This window comes from Terrapene carolina, unplaced genomic scaffold (genome assembly GCF_002925995.2).
Source record: "Terrapene carolina triunguis isolate 2854851 unplaced genomic scaffold, T_m_triunguis-2.0 Scaffold112, whole genome shotgun sequence".
NCBI classification, from domain to species: domain Eukaryota; kingdom Metazoa; phylum Chordata; order Testudines; family Emydidae; genus Terrapene; species Terrapene triunguis.
Window position 1 is genome coordinate 4,953,514 of NW_020664463.1, and position 15,303 is coordinate 4,968,816.

The 15,303-nt window shown below is 43.5% G+C and overlaps 1 protein-coding gene across 1 annotated transcript in view; it reads left to right on the plus strand.

Moving 5' to 3' along the window:
- Nucleotides 1-11,223, plus strand: part of LOC112108934 (solute carrier organic anion transporter family member 1B3-like) — a 40,994-nt gene extending 29,771 nt beyond the window's left edge. Inside the window, exons 11-15 of the mRNA XM_024203248.3 lie at nucleotides 69-231; nucleotides 2,291-2,475; nucleotides 3,677-3,741; nucleotides 9,149-9,266; nucleotides 10,222-11,223. Coding sequence (XP_024059016.2) covers nucleotides 69-231; nucleotides 2,291-2,475; nucleotides 3,677-3,741; nucleotides 9,149-9,266; nucleotides 10,222-10,438 — 748 coding nt within the window. The 3' untranslated portion in view covers nucleotides 10,439-11,223. The remainder of the gene's footprint in view (nucleotides 1-68; nucleotides 232-2,290; nucleotides 2,476-3,676; nucleotides 3,742-9,148; nucleotides 9,267-10,221) is intronic.
- The last annotated feature ends 4,080 nt before the right edge of the window (nucleotides 11,224-15,303 follow it).

Below are 15,303 nucleotides of genomic sequence, written 5' to 3' on the forward strand. Positions count from 1 at the left end.
TAATGTTTAATTGAAACATGGATTTTGTAATAAAACAATGTTATGCCTTTCTAAATTTACCTCGTAAGCAAACCAGTTGCACGTCATGAAACCACCTTATTTTCTGTCTGCAACTCTGACTGCAAATGTGCCACGAAGCAGTGGAATCCTGTCTGTGGAGACAATGGAATCACGTACATGTCAGCTTGTCTTGCTGGATGCAAGGATTCGACAGGACACGGGAAGAACAAAGTAAGAGCCTTACTCAGTTTTTCCCCATCTTTTTTGCTTAAGAACATTGGTATATTAGTGATGTATATTTAGAAAAGATCAAATCGATTGCAGAGCAAGAGGAACGGTCATGCATGTGTGAGGATCACTGAGAACCACAGACTTCCAGAGCTAGATGCTTGAGTCTCTGCAGCTTGAACAAAAGAGCCAGGCTCTGTATCTGGGGGCTGTAACAAACTCACATTGGGCACTGAGGGGAACACACAACACACACTGACGAGTGTTACACATTGCCTAAAGGCAGACCTCCGTTTGTTTGCCTTTTGTAAATCAGGTCTTGGCTACATTGAGGTTTTTAGCCACCAGTGTAACTACACTGAGGTAGTTGCCCATGTGCAATCTCTAGGGCAGAGGTTTTCAAACTGTGGGGTGCACCCCCCCCAGGAGTTTGCAGAGGAATGTTCGGGGGGCAAGTGGCAATGCCAGGCAGCTCAGGAAACGATGCCTGGTGACTCGGACCAGTCCCCGCGCAGAAGGGCTTGGGGAGGGAGCGCCACCTTCACCCCTTGACTCACCTCAGTAGGCCACCCAGCCTGTGAGTCAGTGACAACATCCCGACAGCCTCCATGCCCAGCATGGGCTCTGCCCCAAAGACTGTCGCATGCACCTTCCCCCACCCTGAAAACCCAAGGGGTGGGTATTGTGTCTATTTTTGTCTGGGTTGGGGGGACACAACCAAAAATTTTAACTCAAAGGCAGGACTCAGCTCAAAAAGTTTGAAAGCCGCTGCTCTAAGGTAAATGTGCTGCACAGATATACACTGCGACTTGTCCTGGGACAACTTACCTCAAATTGAGGCGCTTTGTCAAGGCTGGAATGAAAGGGTTGGGAGATACAGGGATAGATTCTCTGCTTCACTTGATCTCTGTTTTGACATGGTGGGGGGAGGGAATGGAGAAAGGTCTTAGAGAGCCAGTTGCAGTTTTCTGATTCTTAGGTCCAGCTGTGGCCTTGATGAGAATTAGAGCTACTTTCTAGCAGCTCGTCACACCCCTTCCTGCCCCTGACATGCCCCTACACCTGAGGTAGACAAGGGACTGGTGCAAATGGGGCCAGATCTGATTACAAAATCCAGCTCTTAAATGTTAACAATGTTTCTTTAGAGAGAGATTCCTGGCTCACAGTAGAGCTCATATTGTAATGGAATACTAAACGGCATTATATGATTAAGCCATTAGGTGGTGCTGTGTGTAAAATACCTTATTTAAGCTAACCTTAGCCATACCTGGCAGAGCATTAAAGGATTCTATGGTGAAGACACCTGTGTATCTCTGAGAAATAAACTCTGTAGTCAGCAGAGCCGTCCCTAGGGTACGGCGAATCGGGGCGACCACCCCGGGCCCCGTGCTTTGGGGGGGCCCGCAGGAGGAGGGTGGGGTGGTGAGGCAAGCGGGCGAGTGGGGTGAGGAGGCAAACAGGGAGGCGAGCGGAGGGTAGGGGCGAGCAGGAGCCCCCCCACCAGATCCTCCCCCTTTCCCCAGCACCTCCTGCCCACCAGCGGGCCTCCTGCCTCTTACCGCCTTCCACAGATCAGATGTTTCGCGGCGTCAGGAGGCACTGTGGGGGAGGGGGGAGGAGCAAGGGTGCAGCACACTCAGGGGAGGGGGAAGAACTGGGTGGGGAAGAGGCATGGAGGAGGCGGGGCTGGAGTGGGGCCTTGGGGGAAGGGGTGGAGTGGGGCAGGGCCTGGGCGAAGCACCCCCCGGCAGATAGGCGCCGAGTTTCTAATATCCCAGGCCCTGCCCACCCCAGGGACGGCCCTGGTAGTCAGTCTATAATTGATACAGAAGCTTGACCTGCTGGTAGCAGCCTTGCAACCTACCATGTACAAGAAGTACATGACACATAGGAAAGAAATTACTGACTGTTGAAACCTCTGAGAAATGCAAACAAGAGCTGGTTAGATGCTCCTGGGGTGTTTACCTGGGTCATATTTTCATGTGAGGTTTTGCTTGTATTTTAATGCTGTATGCCATATTGAATTAATGATATACCGACAAATCAAAATTGTGTCTTTTAGGTGTATCATAACTGCAGCTGCATGGAAATTACAGCTTCACAATCAGGAAATACCTCTGTAATTTTGGGACAATGTCCAAAAAGTGATGACTGCTCAAGAAAGTTTATTTATTATACAGTATTACAAGTTATAAGTGCCTTTTTCTATGCTTTAGGAGGCACCCCTTTATACATGGTTATGTTTAGGTAAGTGAAACCAAAATAATTTTTTTAATATCAGTAAGGGCTTTTCCCATAATGGGGGACTTAATTTCCCCAAATTACCCTAACTTTCTTGAAATCTAGCACTCTTTTACTGCTGTCTTCTCTGAATCCATTTTTAATTATGAAGAATTAAAACGGTTGGTGTGCACTACCACCAAATTTAACTATTACGTTCATACGTTACAGTCAGTTTCTCCCTGTTGCTATTAAGCTGACCCGCGTTGGCTTTTACATCTGAATTTTGTGTTTGTAGCACAGAAAACAATTAGATGTGTTTCTGTGATTAGGAGCTACAAACACAAATGGTTGTAGTTTGTATAAGTAGACTGAAGAACAAAAGAAAGTCCAGCTGAAACATGTTTTGTTGACACTGTTTCTTTATGTGAAATAGGAGATGGATAAAAAGCTTGGTAGTGAGAAAGTTTGGTCACTATGAAATCCGAAGGCAATTTGGAAGCAAAATCAGTGGGAATGCTAATAGGAGTTCTAAAAATTATTTTGTCATAGATGAATATGCAGAAAGAGGTGCTAATATAATATGCAGAAATAATTATTGTTTAAGAAGGTGGTTTTTCATGACAATAACTTTAAAGGGATCCAACACACATTGGATATATAATTAACTCAAAACCCTTGTCAGATTCCCCTGTGGCAGCAGTTTAGCTTAATCTCTTGGAAATTAGTTATACACCAATTTGAGTGGCATGTTGCTTTGCATCTTTGCTAAGAATGTGGCTCTTCAAAACTCAGCCTTTGGGAATGGCATTACTATGTTACAAGATGCTGCCCCAATTATGCCATTTCTAGAAGCTTTGCCCTAGGGCAATATCATAGTCCCCATCAGTTCATAAAGCCCATAATGAAAAGGCAGTAGAACGGGTATTTAGGGACACCCAATTCTGCAAAACATGGGGAGAAGGTGCCAATATTTCATATAGATTCACCTCACTAATTATGTGCTGTACATTGACTTCCCAGTGAATATTCAATGGAGAGCAATTGATTAGTTCACTTTTCCCACGTCATTTAATGTGTTTTTGGCAAATGTATGAGACAGCTTCCTTCTGAAGTTTTGTATTTTGTCATTAAGAATAATAATTCTGTGGGGAAATAATACATTTTAATGAGGACGTCTAGGTATTATGGAGACCTATTATTGTGACTTACATCTATCTATTTTTAGGTGTGTTCACCCAGAGCTGAAATCTCTTGCAGTTGGTCTGTACACACTCATTATGAGAGCCCTAGGTAAGATAAATTATTCTGACTAAACTATTTGAGTTTTTTAGATACCTTTGAGTGTCTGCGTGGCTTTAAATGGCACCAAGTGCATTTGCAAAACAGATGCACAATTTGGCAGTGCTATTACAGGCGAGTCGCATCATACGTGCATTTAACTTACGTGAATTCAACTATACGCGCTCGGCAAAAAAAAGAAAAACAACAAGATACCTGTAAATAGTGCGGGCGATTCCACCCAATGAGCATATGCCCCGGAGTGAGCGTGAGATGGGAGACGTGAATCTGCTGTTCCCTCAGTTGGTCTCAGTTCCTGCGTGCCTCTCATAGTGTGAGCATCTCGCCGCGCTGAGTGTGATTCTAGTGTTTAAAGATACGTATTTTTTGTACAACATGGCCCCTAAATGCAAGCCAACTACTTCATCTGGTGCTCAACCGAAGAAACAGCGATCTGTTCCAACGCTGGAGGAAAAACTGGCTGTGTTGGACTTATTGAGAGACGGTATGTCAGTCTCCAACGTGGCGCGTAAATATGGCCGCAACGAATCTAGCATCCGTGCCATCAAGATTCAAGAGAGAGAAATTCATCAAGCCGTGGCATCAAGTGCTCCAGTAACTGCTAAGGTGACGAGTCAGGTGCATGATAAGACTTTAGTGAAGACTGAAAAGGCATTAAACTTATGGTTGGAAGACATGAATCGTAAACATGTGCCTATCGATGGCAACACGTTGCGAGAAAAGGCTCTTAGCCTCTACGCGCTGTTCAAACCTCCTGCCAAAGAGGGACAGCCTTCTGATGAGAAGGAATTCAAAGCCAGCCAAGGTTCGCTTAACAGTTTTAGGAACCGTTTCAACCTCAAAAACGTGCAGACTCCTGGTGAAACTGCATCTGCCAATGAAGAGGCAGCAAAAGCCTACGCCGAACAATTAAAGAAAACATAGAAGAAAAGGTCTATCTTCCAGAACAAGTTTTTAATGCTGACGAGACTGGGCTCTTCTGGAAAAAAATGCCCAACCGCACTTACATTTTGAAATCAGAAAGACAAGCCCCTGGCTTCAAAGCAGCTAAAGACCATGTGACTGTGTTGTTTTGTGGCAATGAGGCTGGGCATTTAATAAAGCCAGGCTTGCTCTACAGGGCTACAAATCCCCGTGCCCTAAAAGGCAAGAACAAAAATCTCCTGCCTCTGTTCTGGCAATCAAATAAAAAGGCTTGGGTGACAGCAGCATTATTTCTGGATTGGTTCCACAAGTGTTTCGTTCCGGAGGTCAAGTGGTACCTCGAAGAGAAAGGACTTGACTTTAAAGTGTTGCTGATTGTAGACAATGCTCCTGGCCCCCTGTGGCACTCCGGTTTGCACATAACGATGTTGAAGTCGTCCTTCTCCCCCCCAATACCACCTCCATCCTCCAACCTCTCGACCAAGGTGTGATTTGCTGTTTCAAGGCTATGTACACGAGGCTTACGTTCTCACGGATAAGTAGCATTATGGGTGCTGATCCCAATCTTAATGTGATGGAGTGTTGGAAGTCCTTCAACATTGCCGATTGCATCACTTATATTAAACAGGTAATGGATGCAATCAAGCCTGAAACAGTCAATGCATGTTGGCGAAACCTATGGAAAGAATGTGTGAATGATTTTAAGGGTTTCCCGACCATTGACAAAGAAGTGAAACGCATTGTTCAGGTGGCCAGGCAACTGGGTGATGATGGCTTCATCGACATCCTTGAGGAAGAAATTGAAGAATTAATTGAGAGCCATAGAGAAACAGTGACTAACGAAGAGTTAGAGGAACTGATAAAATCATCTACAGAAGATGAAGATGATGACGACGAACAGGAAGAGCCAGCAATCTTCGTAAATTTGCTGAAGTGTTCCAAGCAGCGAAACACTTGAATGATTTAATTTCTGAATACGATCCCTCTATGGAACGAAGCCTCAAAATCAAACGTAGTATTACGGACGATTTGAGACTGTATCAAGAATGTTTGAGCAGCTCAAGAGACAACAGCGACAGTTGCCGATCACTATGTTTTTCAAGGAAAAACAGCCAGCAGCAGATGAGCCTACACAATCAACTTCTCGAGCTGAACCAGAGCCAACAACTTTGTTTACGACTCGCTCTCCATCACCCAAGCTCTCCGTCACCTCCGTTTCCTGTATTGACATCAAGCCCTGACGACCCCCTGTAATTACCCCCTGTAATTAAAAATACAGTACTGTAAAATTATATTTTGCATATGTACTCTTTATTATATACTGTACATTACTGTATACATTATACATTTATACATATTACTGTACAGGATTGTATACACAAAATCATGTACAGTATACTGTACTTTATGGGAGATTTAAATGATTTTCAAGGGTAATTTTGACTATACGCGATTTTCGCCTTATGCGCTGAATTTAGAACCTAACCCCCCGCGTAAGCTGTGACTCCACTGTATTATTAATAGTACTAGTGGTAGTAGTAATAGTACTGTACTGCTGAGCCTCAGCCATCAAGCAGGACCCTGTTGTGCTAGGCACTGTGCAAACAAAGAACTTAAAGACAGTCCCCGTGCTAGATTTTGGGCTGCTCCTGGATGTCCAAGATGTGGCCAAGAGCACATCTTTGCAACTGCACCTGGCAAAACAACCTTTCCTCTCTGATTTGGACCTTGCCACAATTACCCATGCCTCACCTCAAGATGAGATTGCTGTAATGCGCTATGTATGGGCCTGCATCCTGGCACCATTCAGAAGCTGATGCTATTGTGGATGCTGCAGCCTGCTTATTAAGTGGAATTGCACATGAAGTGGAATTGCACATCAGGCCAGTGCTCCACAATCTGCACTGGCTTCCAATAAGCTTCTGGGTGGAATTCAAGGTGTTGGTGTTAACCTATAATGAGCCATAAAAGGTTAGGGCCCTGGTTGCCTGGAAGATGGCCTCTCGCCCTGTGACATACTGCCATAGTTGAGATCAGAAGAGAGAGTCAAATTGGAGCTCCCTTAATATAAACAAGAGGGAACTGCTGGCAGGTTGTTATCTGTGAAGGGTCCTCCATTTTGGAATTTAATCCCCTCATTGGTCCCTCAGAGCCAGAATGTTCCAGACATGCTATAATAACCTATGTTTTCTCTCTCTCCTCCAAGGCAGATGAGGAGGGAGTGGGCTGAGGCATAGGTGTTGGAACTAGGGGTGCGGCAACACCCCCTGGCTTGAAGTGGTTTCCATCCAGGGCAGGGATGGTGTCCCTAGCCTCTGTTTACCAGAAGCTGGGAATGGGAGACAGGGGATGGATCACTTGATGATTACCTGTTCTGTTCATTCCCTCTGGGGCACCTGGCACTGGCCACTGTCAGTAGACAGGATACTGGGCTAGATGGACCTTTGGTCTGACCCAGTAGGGCCGTTCTTACGTTTACAGTTTGGTTCAGTGGCTCCCAGCACCCCCACTATACAAATTGTTCCTGCACCCATGGGCTGAGGTGGATATAGTTATAGGCAATTCTTTGTTTGATTGTGTGATTTTTAATTCATGGGACAGGTGCCTAGAGCACTATCCAAAAATGAATAAATATGTAAGAATAAGTGTCATAATGGTTTTCTAGGTTTCAGACCAAGCTATATCTGATTAGAAAAGTCCACACTCCCAGTTTGTTTAGGGCCATAGAAGTTAGAACTGGACCTGCAGAAGCAGATCCTAGATGCTCTCATAAGAACAGAATATATACCTGTGGCCCTCTGGATAGAATACACAGAGAATACACGCCTTTTAGTTTAAAACTGTGTTTTCCTATATAGGAGTGCAATATTTTAATGCAGAAAAAAAGCTGGCACAAACATGGTTCAGTACAGGGTTGGAATCCTGGCATTATTAAAGTTGATGCCAAAATTCCCATTGATTGTAACAGGGCCAGGATTTCACACCATGAATATTATTTTTTAAAATTATTTTAGGGGGGTAAAGGGCAGCATAGGGCAGAGCAAGCCGGAGTGGAGGGTGCAATGGCAGATGCATCTCGCTCTTCCATTGGCCAGTCACAAGGATTTCTAAGCTTTTTCATAGCCTGAACTACAGTTTAATACAAAGATTATGCCAAGTACCATTGCCCCACTCATTTGCAAGGCACAGACCAACTCTCATCCTATTCAGAGAAACAAAATCCCAGGGGCATATATAGCATCTGGGACAGTTATTTTAGGAACGTGTGCATGCATTTTTAGCTGTCCTCAGTGCAGTAAATGTTTTGTTCTATTTTGAACAAATAATTACATTGAGTAAACTTTTCAAAAGTACCTAAAGCCTATTTTCAAAAGAGGAGCTAAGTCCCATTTAAAATCTGGCCACCAGAGGAGAAGATGGTGCCCACCTTATGCCTTTTAGCCCAGCAGTTAGAGCACTGACCTACCAGGTGGGAGATGTGGATTCAATCCCTCCTTCTACTGAAGGGGCAGAAAGGATTTGAACAGTAACCACTGAATAAGGGGTATTCTGCTATGGGTTTCAGTCTCTCTGTGAGAGGGATGGGGCTTAGCACACACCCATCTTGGCAACATCTCCCATTGGCTAGCTCCCCACCTAGCATGCTGGCTTATATGAATCGCATTCTAAGACACCAGACTCTCCCCATGCATTGTACAGGAGCCTAGGCGCCCAACTCAGGTCTTTGTGAATCACAGTGTTGTTCCAATGATTTTCTAGGGGCCTAAAAGTTAGGCATTGCCACATTCAGTATCACAGCACCTAAATCCTTTGTGAATTTAGCCCCTAAGTGCCTAAGTTACTTTTGAAATTGTGACTTAGGTGCCTGAGTTATACTTTACTGTGTGGGGTAATGGCTAAACACCTTTAAAATCTGGGCCTGAAGCAGCGTTGACAATTTTGCCTACCATCTACTTTTGCACTTGGTTTCATCTACCCCTCTCCCCGTCTTCCCCCCCCATACTTTTTTCAGTAGGAAACAAAGAGGAGTGCCAGGCTCATAAGATGAATTTCACCCCAGTGTAGAGGGTCAGCATGAGGTCCATGGACCACTAAGTCCTGAAAACTGCTGCAGCGATTGAGCTGCAAACCACCCGTGCTTTACAGAACAGTTTGGGAACTGCTGAGCTAAGACATGCTGGAGAACGCCATGTGTGTCACCACAGGCTGATAGCCTGGCCAGGCCCTCAGCTGTCAGACCATGTCACTGTGGCGCTCCAAACAGCACCAAAAGTGGTCAACCAGCTCACTATTCTGAAGGATCCTGTCCAATTTCTATAAAGGGAGGAAGCGACTCCCTATAACCCACTGCCCACCTAGAGCATCACTACAGCACAGGGCAGGGTTGGAACTTAGTATGAAAATGCTATTATATTTTCTAAAGTCGTGCCTCATAATATGACATAGTGATATATTTTTGAATGTTTTATTGCAGCCGGAATTCCAGCCCCGATTTATTTTGGTGCATTAATAGACAGGACATGCTTGAAATGGGGAAGTGGAAGCTGTGGGCACCGAGGAGCTTGTAGGATATATGATTCTGATGAATACAGGTAAGTTAAATCAAAACACAGAGTGGTCGTGAGTTTCCTTTCTGCATCAGGACTCTAAATTATTCGATGCTCTGGCCCTGGTCATCTAATGTTGGCTTCACCTTCATATAGATCAGTACAAAATCTCAAATGTCAAGAAATCTTCACATTAACTAATCTTGGGGCCAAATCCTAAAGTTTCTTCTCAGTACTCTATACAGTCCTTACTCATTCAGGCAAAACTCTCATTGACATCAATGACTGAGTCTTTCCTGAATAATGGATATACATTCTACACTTTGGACCAGCTCAGAAATCCATAGTCATTGTGTGATTCACGAGCAGGAATAGAAAAGACATCCAAATTCACATTGCCTACCATGCATATTGGGAAGACTGCCAATTTCACTTTATTGACCATGTTTATTGTGTGAACAAATGAAAAAAACATGCTATTGGGCAGCTGAGGCCATATACATTGTAGAGAAATGCTTGTTAAGCACAACCAAAAAATATCTGCCTGAAGAATACTCAAAGCAACCGTTTTTTCACATTTGTTTTACTTCATGCAACTCTTGATGGCCACACATTTCTGGAGTATTTTTATTTTTATGCTGAGTAGCCAGGACTAGGGATCCCATGACACTTACAGTTACTGCAGGAATCCTGGCCCCCAGAAGCTTGTACAAATTCAGCAGGAGTAGAGGAAAAATGATCGATTATTACTGTACACATATTTTTCAAAGGCATAAATCATAGTGTAAACAGTGAAAATGTCCACTTTATAGCACCACTCACAAAGTTGTTTTAGATTTTGTCTCCTAAACTATTGTATTAAAGAGTTCAGGGACTACTGTGCATTTTTTATTTTTGTACTATTCCTGAAAAGATCTGTTTATAAGTAATGTTAGTACTTGCAGTTCTTTTGAAGTTCGTTTATATCAGGAGAACTGCCTTTTGTCTTCTCCCTTCACAGGTATACCTACCTTGGCCTAGTAGCAGGTTTCAGACTACCATCCTACTTCTTAGCTTTCCTGTTTTATACAATGGTGAAGAAACGGTACCAAGCAAGGGACCCCAAATCCACAGATAATGGAGGGCAAGAAAGTGTTCCTATGAACAAAGAAGCTAACTCAAAGAGCAATGAATATTTATCAAGTTCTTCTGATGTGGAAAGAGAATCACGTATTTAGAAAATCCACTTACATCCATGAATCATGTTGCATGAATCAGGACAGCATCTTTTAAAATCAACTTGCAGAATGTCCTGAACAAAACAATAACACTGCTCAGAATGAAAAACCAGAATAAACACATAGTCAATGACAAGGGCAGCTAGGTGCACATATGATTTATATTTAACTACCTTATATGAACCTGCTTATCAATGACACACACAACCAATTCCATTAATTAACCAATGAAGGAAAATCCTGTTTGGCATGGTTAATTGTAACTGTTTGTAATTTTTAAATGGCTTGAATATGGTTTCTGGCACAGTAACTGCATTCCAAATACTACACTGGAAGGCCCAAGTCCTGCCCACAGATCCACCTGTACTGAGTCCCATTGAAGTCAAAAGGACTTTGCATAGTTGTAAGGCTCTGCACAGTACAGTAAGAAGCTAGTGTAGTTTTCTGAACTCTGGCCTGCCAGTGAATATCTAGATGGAAGGCCCAAACCCTCTTTTTCCTCTGTGTCCTCAGGGACACTCAACTTGAAAATCATATTTCCAACTGAAAATGTTGTGCCTACTGATGTTGTAAGTAGAGCTGGTCATAAAATGGAATTTTTGTTCCATCAGAAACTCCAGCATTTCAAGTTTTGCTTTCATCCTGAATTGGAACAAAAAGTTGATATTTCAAGATTTTTACTGTGAAATGAAAAATTCAAAATATTTTGTTTAGGAAACATCAAAACAACCTTATCAAAACATTTTGTTTTGACATAATTTCAACTTTTATTTTATATTACATTATAATTCATAATATAAATGTCATAATATTTTTACTTTTATATTATATTGTTTTTATAAATGATAATATGATATAAACTTGAAACTATAAGGTCAAAATGTTTTACTGAAACAAAATATGTTAACTTTATGAAAATGAAATATTTCCACCTTATCAAAACAAATCATTTCAGTTGAAAATGTTGATGAAATCAATATGTTCCTACAAAATGTTTCAATTTCATTGAATCAACATTTTCCAAACTGTTCTATTGGAAAATTTTCAACTGGCTCTAGTTGTAAGAAGCACCTAATTTTGCTGTAAATGAAATAACTGAAAAAATCAATTATTTTTCTTTACTTTGTAGATTTTGACAGTACTCTGTATATACTCAGTTTCACTATTCCTCTGCCTAAAAGGACCTCTCTAGACATCCACAGGAAAGCAGCAAAACTTGAATAATTTATTTTTAAAGAATGCAAAAAAAAACCCTCCACAACAAACCAGGATCTACGATTTAAAGATTTCACTTTCAAAACTAGCCGTAAAAAAAAAAAAAAGGGCGGTTTTCAAAAGCGCCTCTGAGAAAGTCAGTGGAACTTGTCCTCCTAACTTCGGTACTTTTGGAAAATCCCACCTCATTGCAAAAGCATTCAAATTGACAGTTTACCACAATTTTACTAATATTAAAGCCAAAAAAAGACCAGCTTCTGATACTCTTAATACTGTTTTGTAGCAGCTTATTCCAAATTTATTCACATTACTTTCAATGAGACTACTCATGAAGTAAATTACGGGGCACTGATTTAGGTGTCTAAATATGGACTTAGGAGTCTAATTGTAGGCACCTATTTTTTGAAATCGTGACTGATTCATCCATATCTTTAAGTACATTGATAATTATTTTATTATTTTTTCTTTTTAAAAGTTTAAAGTGATGATTATTAAATGAGTTCAGAGTTATAGCCAGAGATGAAAGTAAGCCGGTCCGGTCCGGTCCGGCATAGCGGCAAGAGCCAGTACGCCATGCCTGACTGGACCGGCTTCCGCGGCGGTGATTTAAAGGGCCCAGGGCTCCAGCCGCTGCGGGGAGCCCTGAGCCATTTAAATCGCCGCCGGAGCTCCAGCAGCCGGGCTCCCACGGTCATTTAAAGGGCCCGGAGCTCCGCAGTGGCCGGAGCCCCGGACCCTTTAATTTGCCCCAGAGCCCTGGGGCTCCCAGCCGCCTCTGCAGCTGGTAGCTCCGGGGTGATTTAAAGGCCCTGGGGCTCCCAGCCACAGCCGGAGCCCCAGGGCCTTTAAATCTTGAAAGGCCCCGCCTCTTCCGGTTGAGGCCACGCCCCCGCTCAGGACTCTGGCGTACCGGTAAGTCCTTTAAGTTACTTTCACCCCTGGTTATAGCATTTTATAAAAATTAGACTAAATTATTTACTATGTTGATCAGTGAAATATTTTCAGCTTTGTAGTGACTTTGTTTTCAAAGCAAAACCCAGACATTTTAGGCTATTTTATTCTGAAGCTGACCTCTGTTACTGTGCCATATAACAGCCAGTAGAGGGCACTCAAAGAATGATAATATTAACTACCTGACTATTGGAGCCCAAGTCTATCATGTTTGTCATATACCAATTCCTAATCCTGATTGTTTTTAGGAAAGTTGAGCTCTAGATTTCTTTGAGACAGCCTATAATATCTATTTCACAACCATTGCTAAACCTAAACAATATCCTAGACTAGAGGCTTCCTTTTGATCAGCATATTTAAAATACTGTCGAAGTAGCTTTTCATCAGGCGATTGGATTCAATCCTATTAGAATCCCGTAGGTTTGGTGGCTGTTTTAGTCATCAAGTGCCTGAAACTTGCTTACAATTAGGGTGTTGCTTGAATAGAGATCACAGAACTGGAGCCCAAGACTTGACATTGAAACATAAAATAACCTTTTCCTTTATGCATGAATTTCCATTTGTTCATTTTTGGACACATGAATGCAATAAAATAAAACAAAACTGTAAAGAAATTACTAATGTTATTACCACATACAATTCTATATTAGCATATGTGTAATCCACATACCTTCTGGGTGTGGTGTTCTGTCCCCTCTAGTGGTACTAAGACCTCTTAGGGTATGTCTACACTACCCACCGGATTGGCGGGTAGTGATCGATCTATCGGGGATTGATTTATCGCGTCTAGTGTAGACACGATAAAATCGATCCCCAATCGCTCTGCCGTCGACTCCGGAACTCCACCGCGGCGTGAGGCGGAAGCGGAGTCGACGGGGAAGCGGCAGCAATCGACTTGCCGCCATCCTCACGGCCAGGTAAATCGACCTAAGATACGCTGACTTTAGCTACGCTATTCGCATAGCTGAAGTTGCATATCTTAGGTCGACACTCCTCCCCCCCCGTAGTGTAGAGATTAATGAGTCTGCTCTACAGGCTTAGTTAAGAGCCATATGGCTTTTAGCTCATGCAGTAGAGGTTCATGCATTTAGCTCCAGAGATCCCAGATTCGATCCCAATGACCGGGGTCTGTCAGCATTACATATGTTATTACCAAAGGAGCCATTTACTGGATGTTTTTCCTGAAATGATCATCAGTGAAATAGCTAATAAAGTTGCTTATACCAGTCATCTTTAGGTTTCAGAGTTACCAGCTCGTTGAGAAGACGGGTGTAACTTCAGCGCCCTTGTGGCCAAGATGGAGTCTGCGCTGCAGGCAACTCTGGCCAAGAGAAGGCGCACGCAGGAATGCAGCAGGGAAAGTCCATTTCACCCCAGGAGCACCTGTTCCAAACCCCCCAGAGTGAATACACACACACCGGAAGAGTACAATGAATATAGGAAAGGGAAATATTTACTTACAGAGGGATGAAAGGAGAAAAACAACATGGAGGAAAGGTAGGGGGAGTGGTAAAACAGGGTTGCATCCAACACAAGGCCCCACAGACCCAGTGGTAGCACAGTCTGGAAGGGCAGACACTGAGCAATGTGTCTGCACACAGAGTTCAGGAGTCCTGGGCAAAGTTCCAGTCCAGTGGTGAGTCGTGGGTGTTCCTGGTCATCTTTGGCACCAGTGAACTTTCCCCAGCAAACCCCTCCGGTGCCATCTTCTGCCGCTCTCTGCAAAGCCACACAGAGCGACCACCTCCCCACTTAACTAGCTACAGCCTCCCTCCTTATTCCCAGTGCAGAGTCACAAGCCCCAGTACTCACAGCCCCATGCAGCTCTGGGCAGCAGTGATACTGGGTCCAGCTCCGGCCTGTCCTTCTTGGGCGATTCCTCCCTGGCACAGTGCTCCTCCTGGTTCCTGTCCTGGGCTGTCCCTGATCGGTTGCTCTGTTCCTCACAGGCTTCAGGCAGGTTCTCAGCTGCTTCACTTTGTGGGGCTTGCTTGCTGCAGCCCTTCTCTCCCTGGAGCTCCTGACACACACCCCTGTCGCTCTCCCCTCTTTTTCTGCTCTCTTCCCCTCTCCCCCCCCCCCCCCCAAACAGCACTTTCTCCTTCTGGAACAATCAGCACTTCCTCCCCTCCCCCCAGGAAAGAGATTTAAAGGGGCCATGCTCTCTAAACCCCAAAGGAGTTACACAGGGCAGGACTCACCTCTCAGGGTATGTCTACACTACAGGATTAATCCGAATTTAGATAATTCGAATTTGGGAAACAGGTTGTATAAATTCGATTGTGCGCGGCCACACTAAGCACCTTAATTCGGTTTTTAACCACATTAATTCGGTGGTGTGCGGCCACACTACCCCATTAACTTAAACACAGTAATTCGGTTGTGTGCGTCCACACTAACCCTAATTCGAATTAACAAAATCGATTTAGGCTCTACTCCGTTTGTCGAGGTGGAGTACAGAAATCGATTTAAAGGGCCCTTTAATTCGAATTAACTGGCTCTGTAGTGTGGACGGGTGAAGGGTTAATTCGGATTAACGCTGCTAAATCCGAATTAATCCCGTAGTGTAGACCAGGCCTCAGAGGTATAGTTTCAGACTGTCTGCAGGATTCAGGAAGATAACACTGCACTGTTTACACTTAAAGATATTTTAAAAGTATTTCAGTGCCTAGAAATGCGAATAGCCACCTAGTGGGATT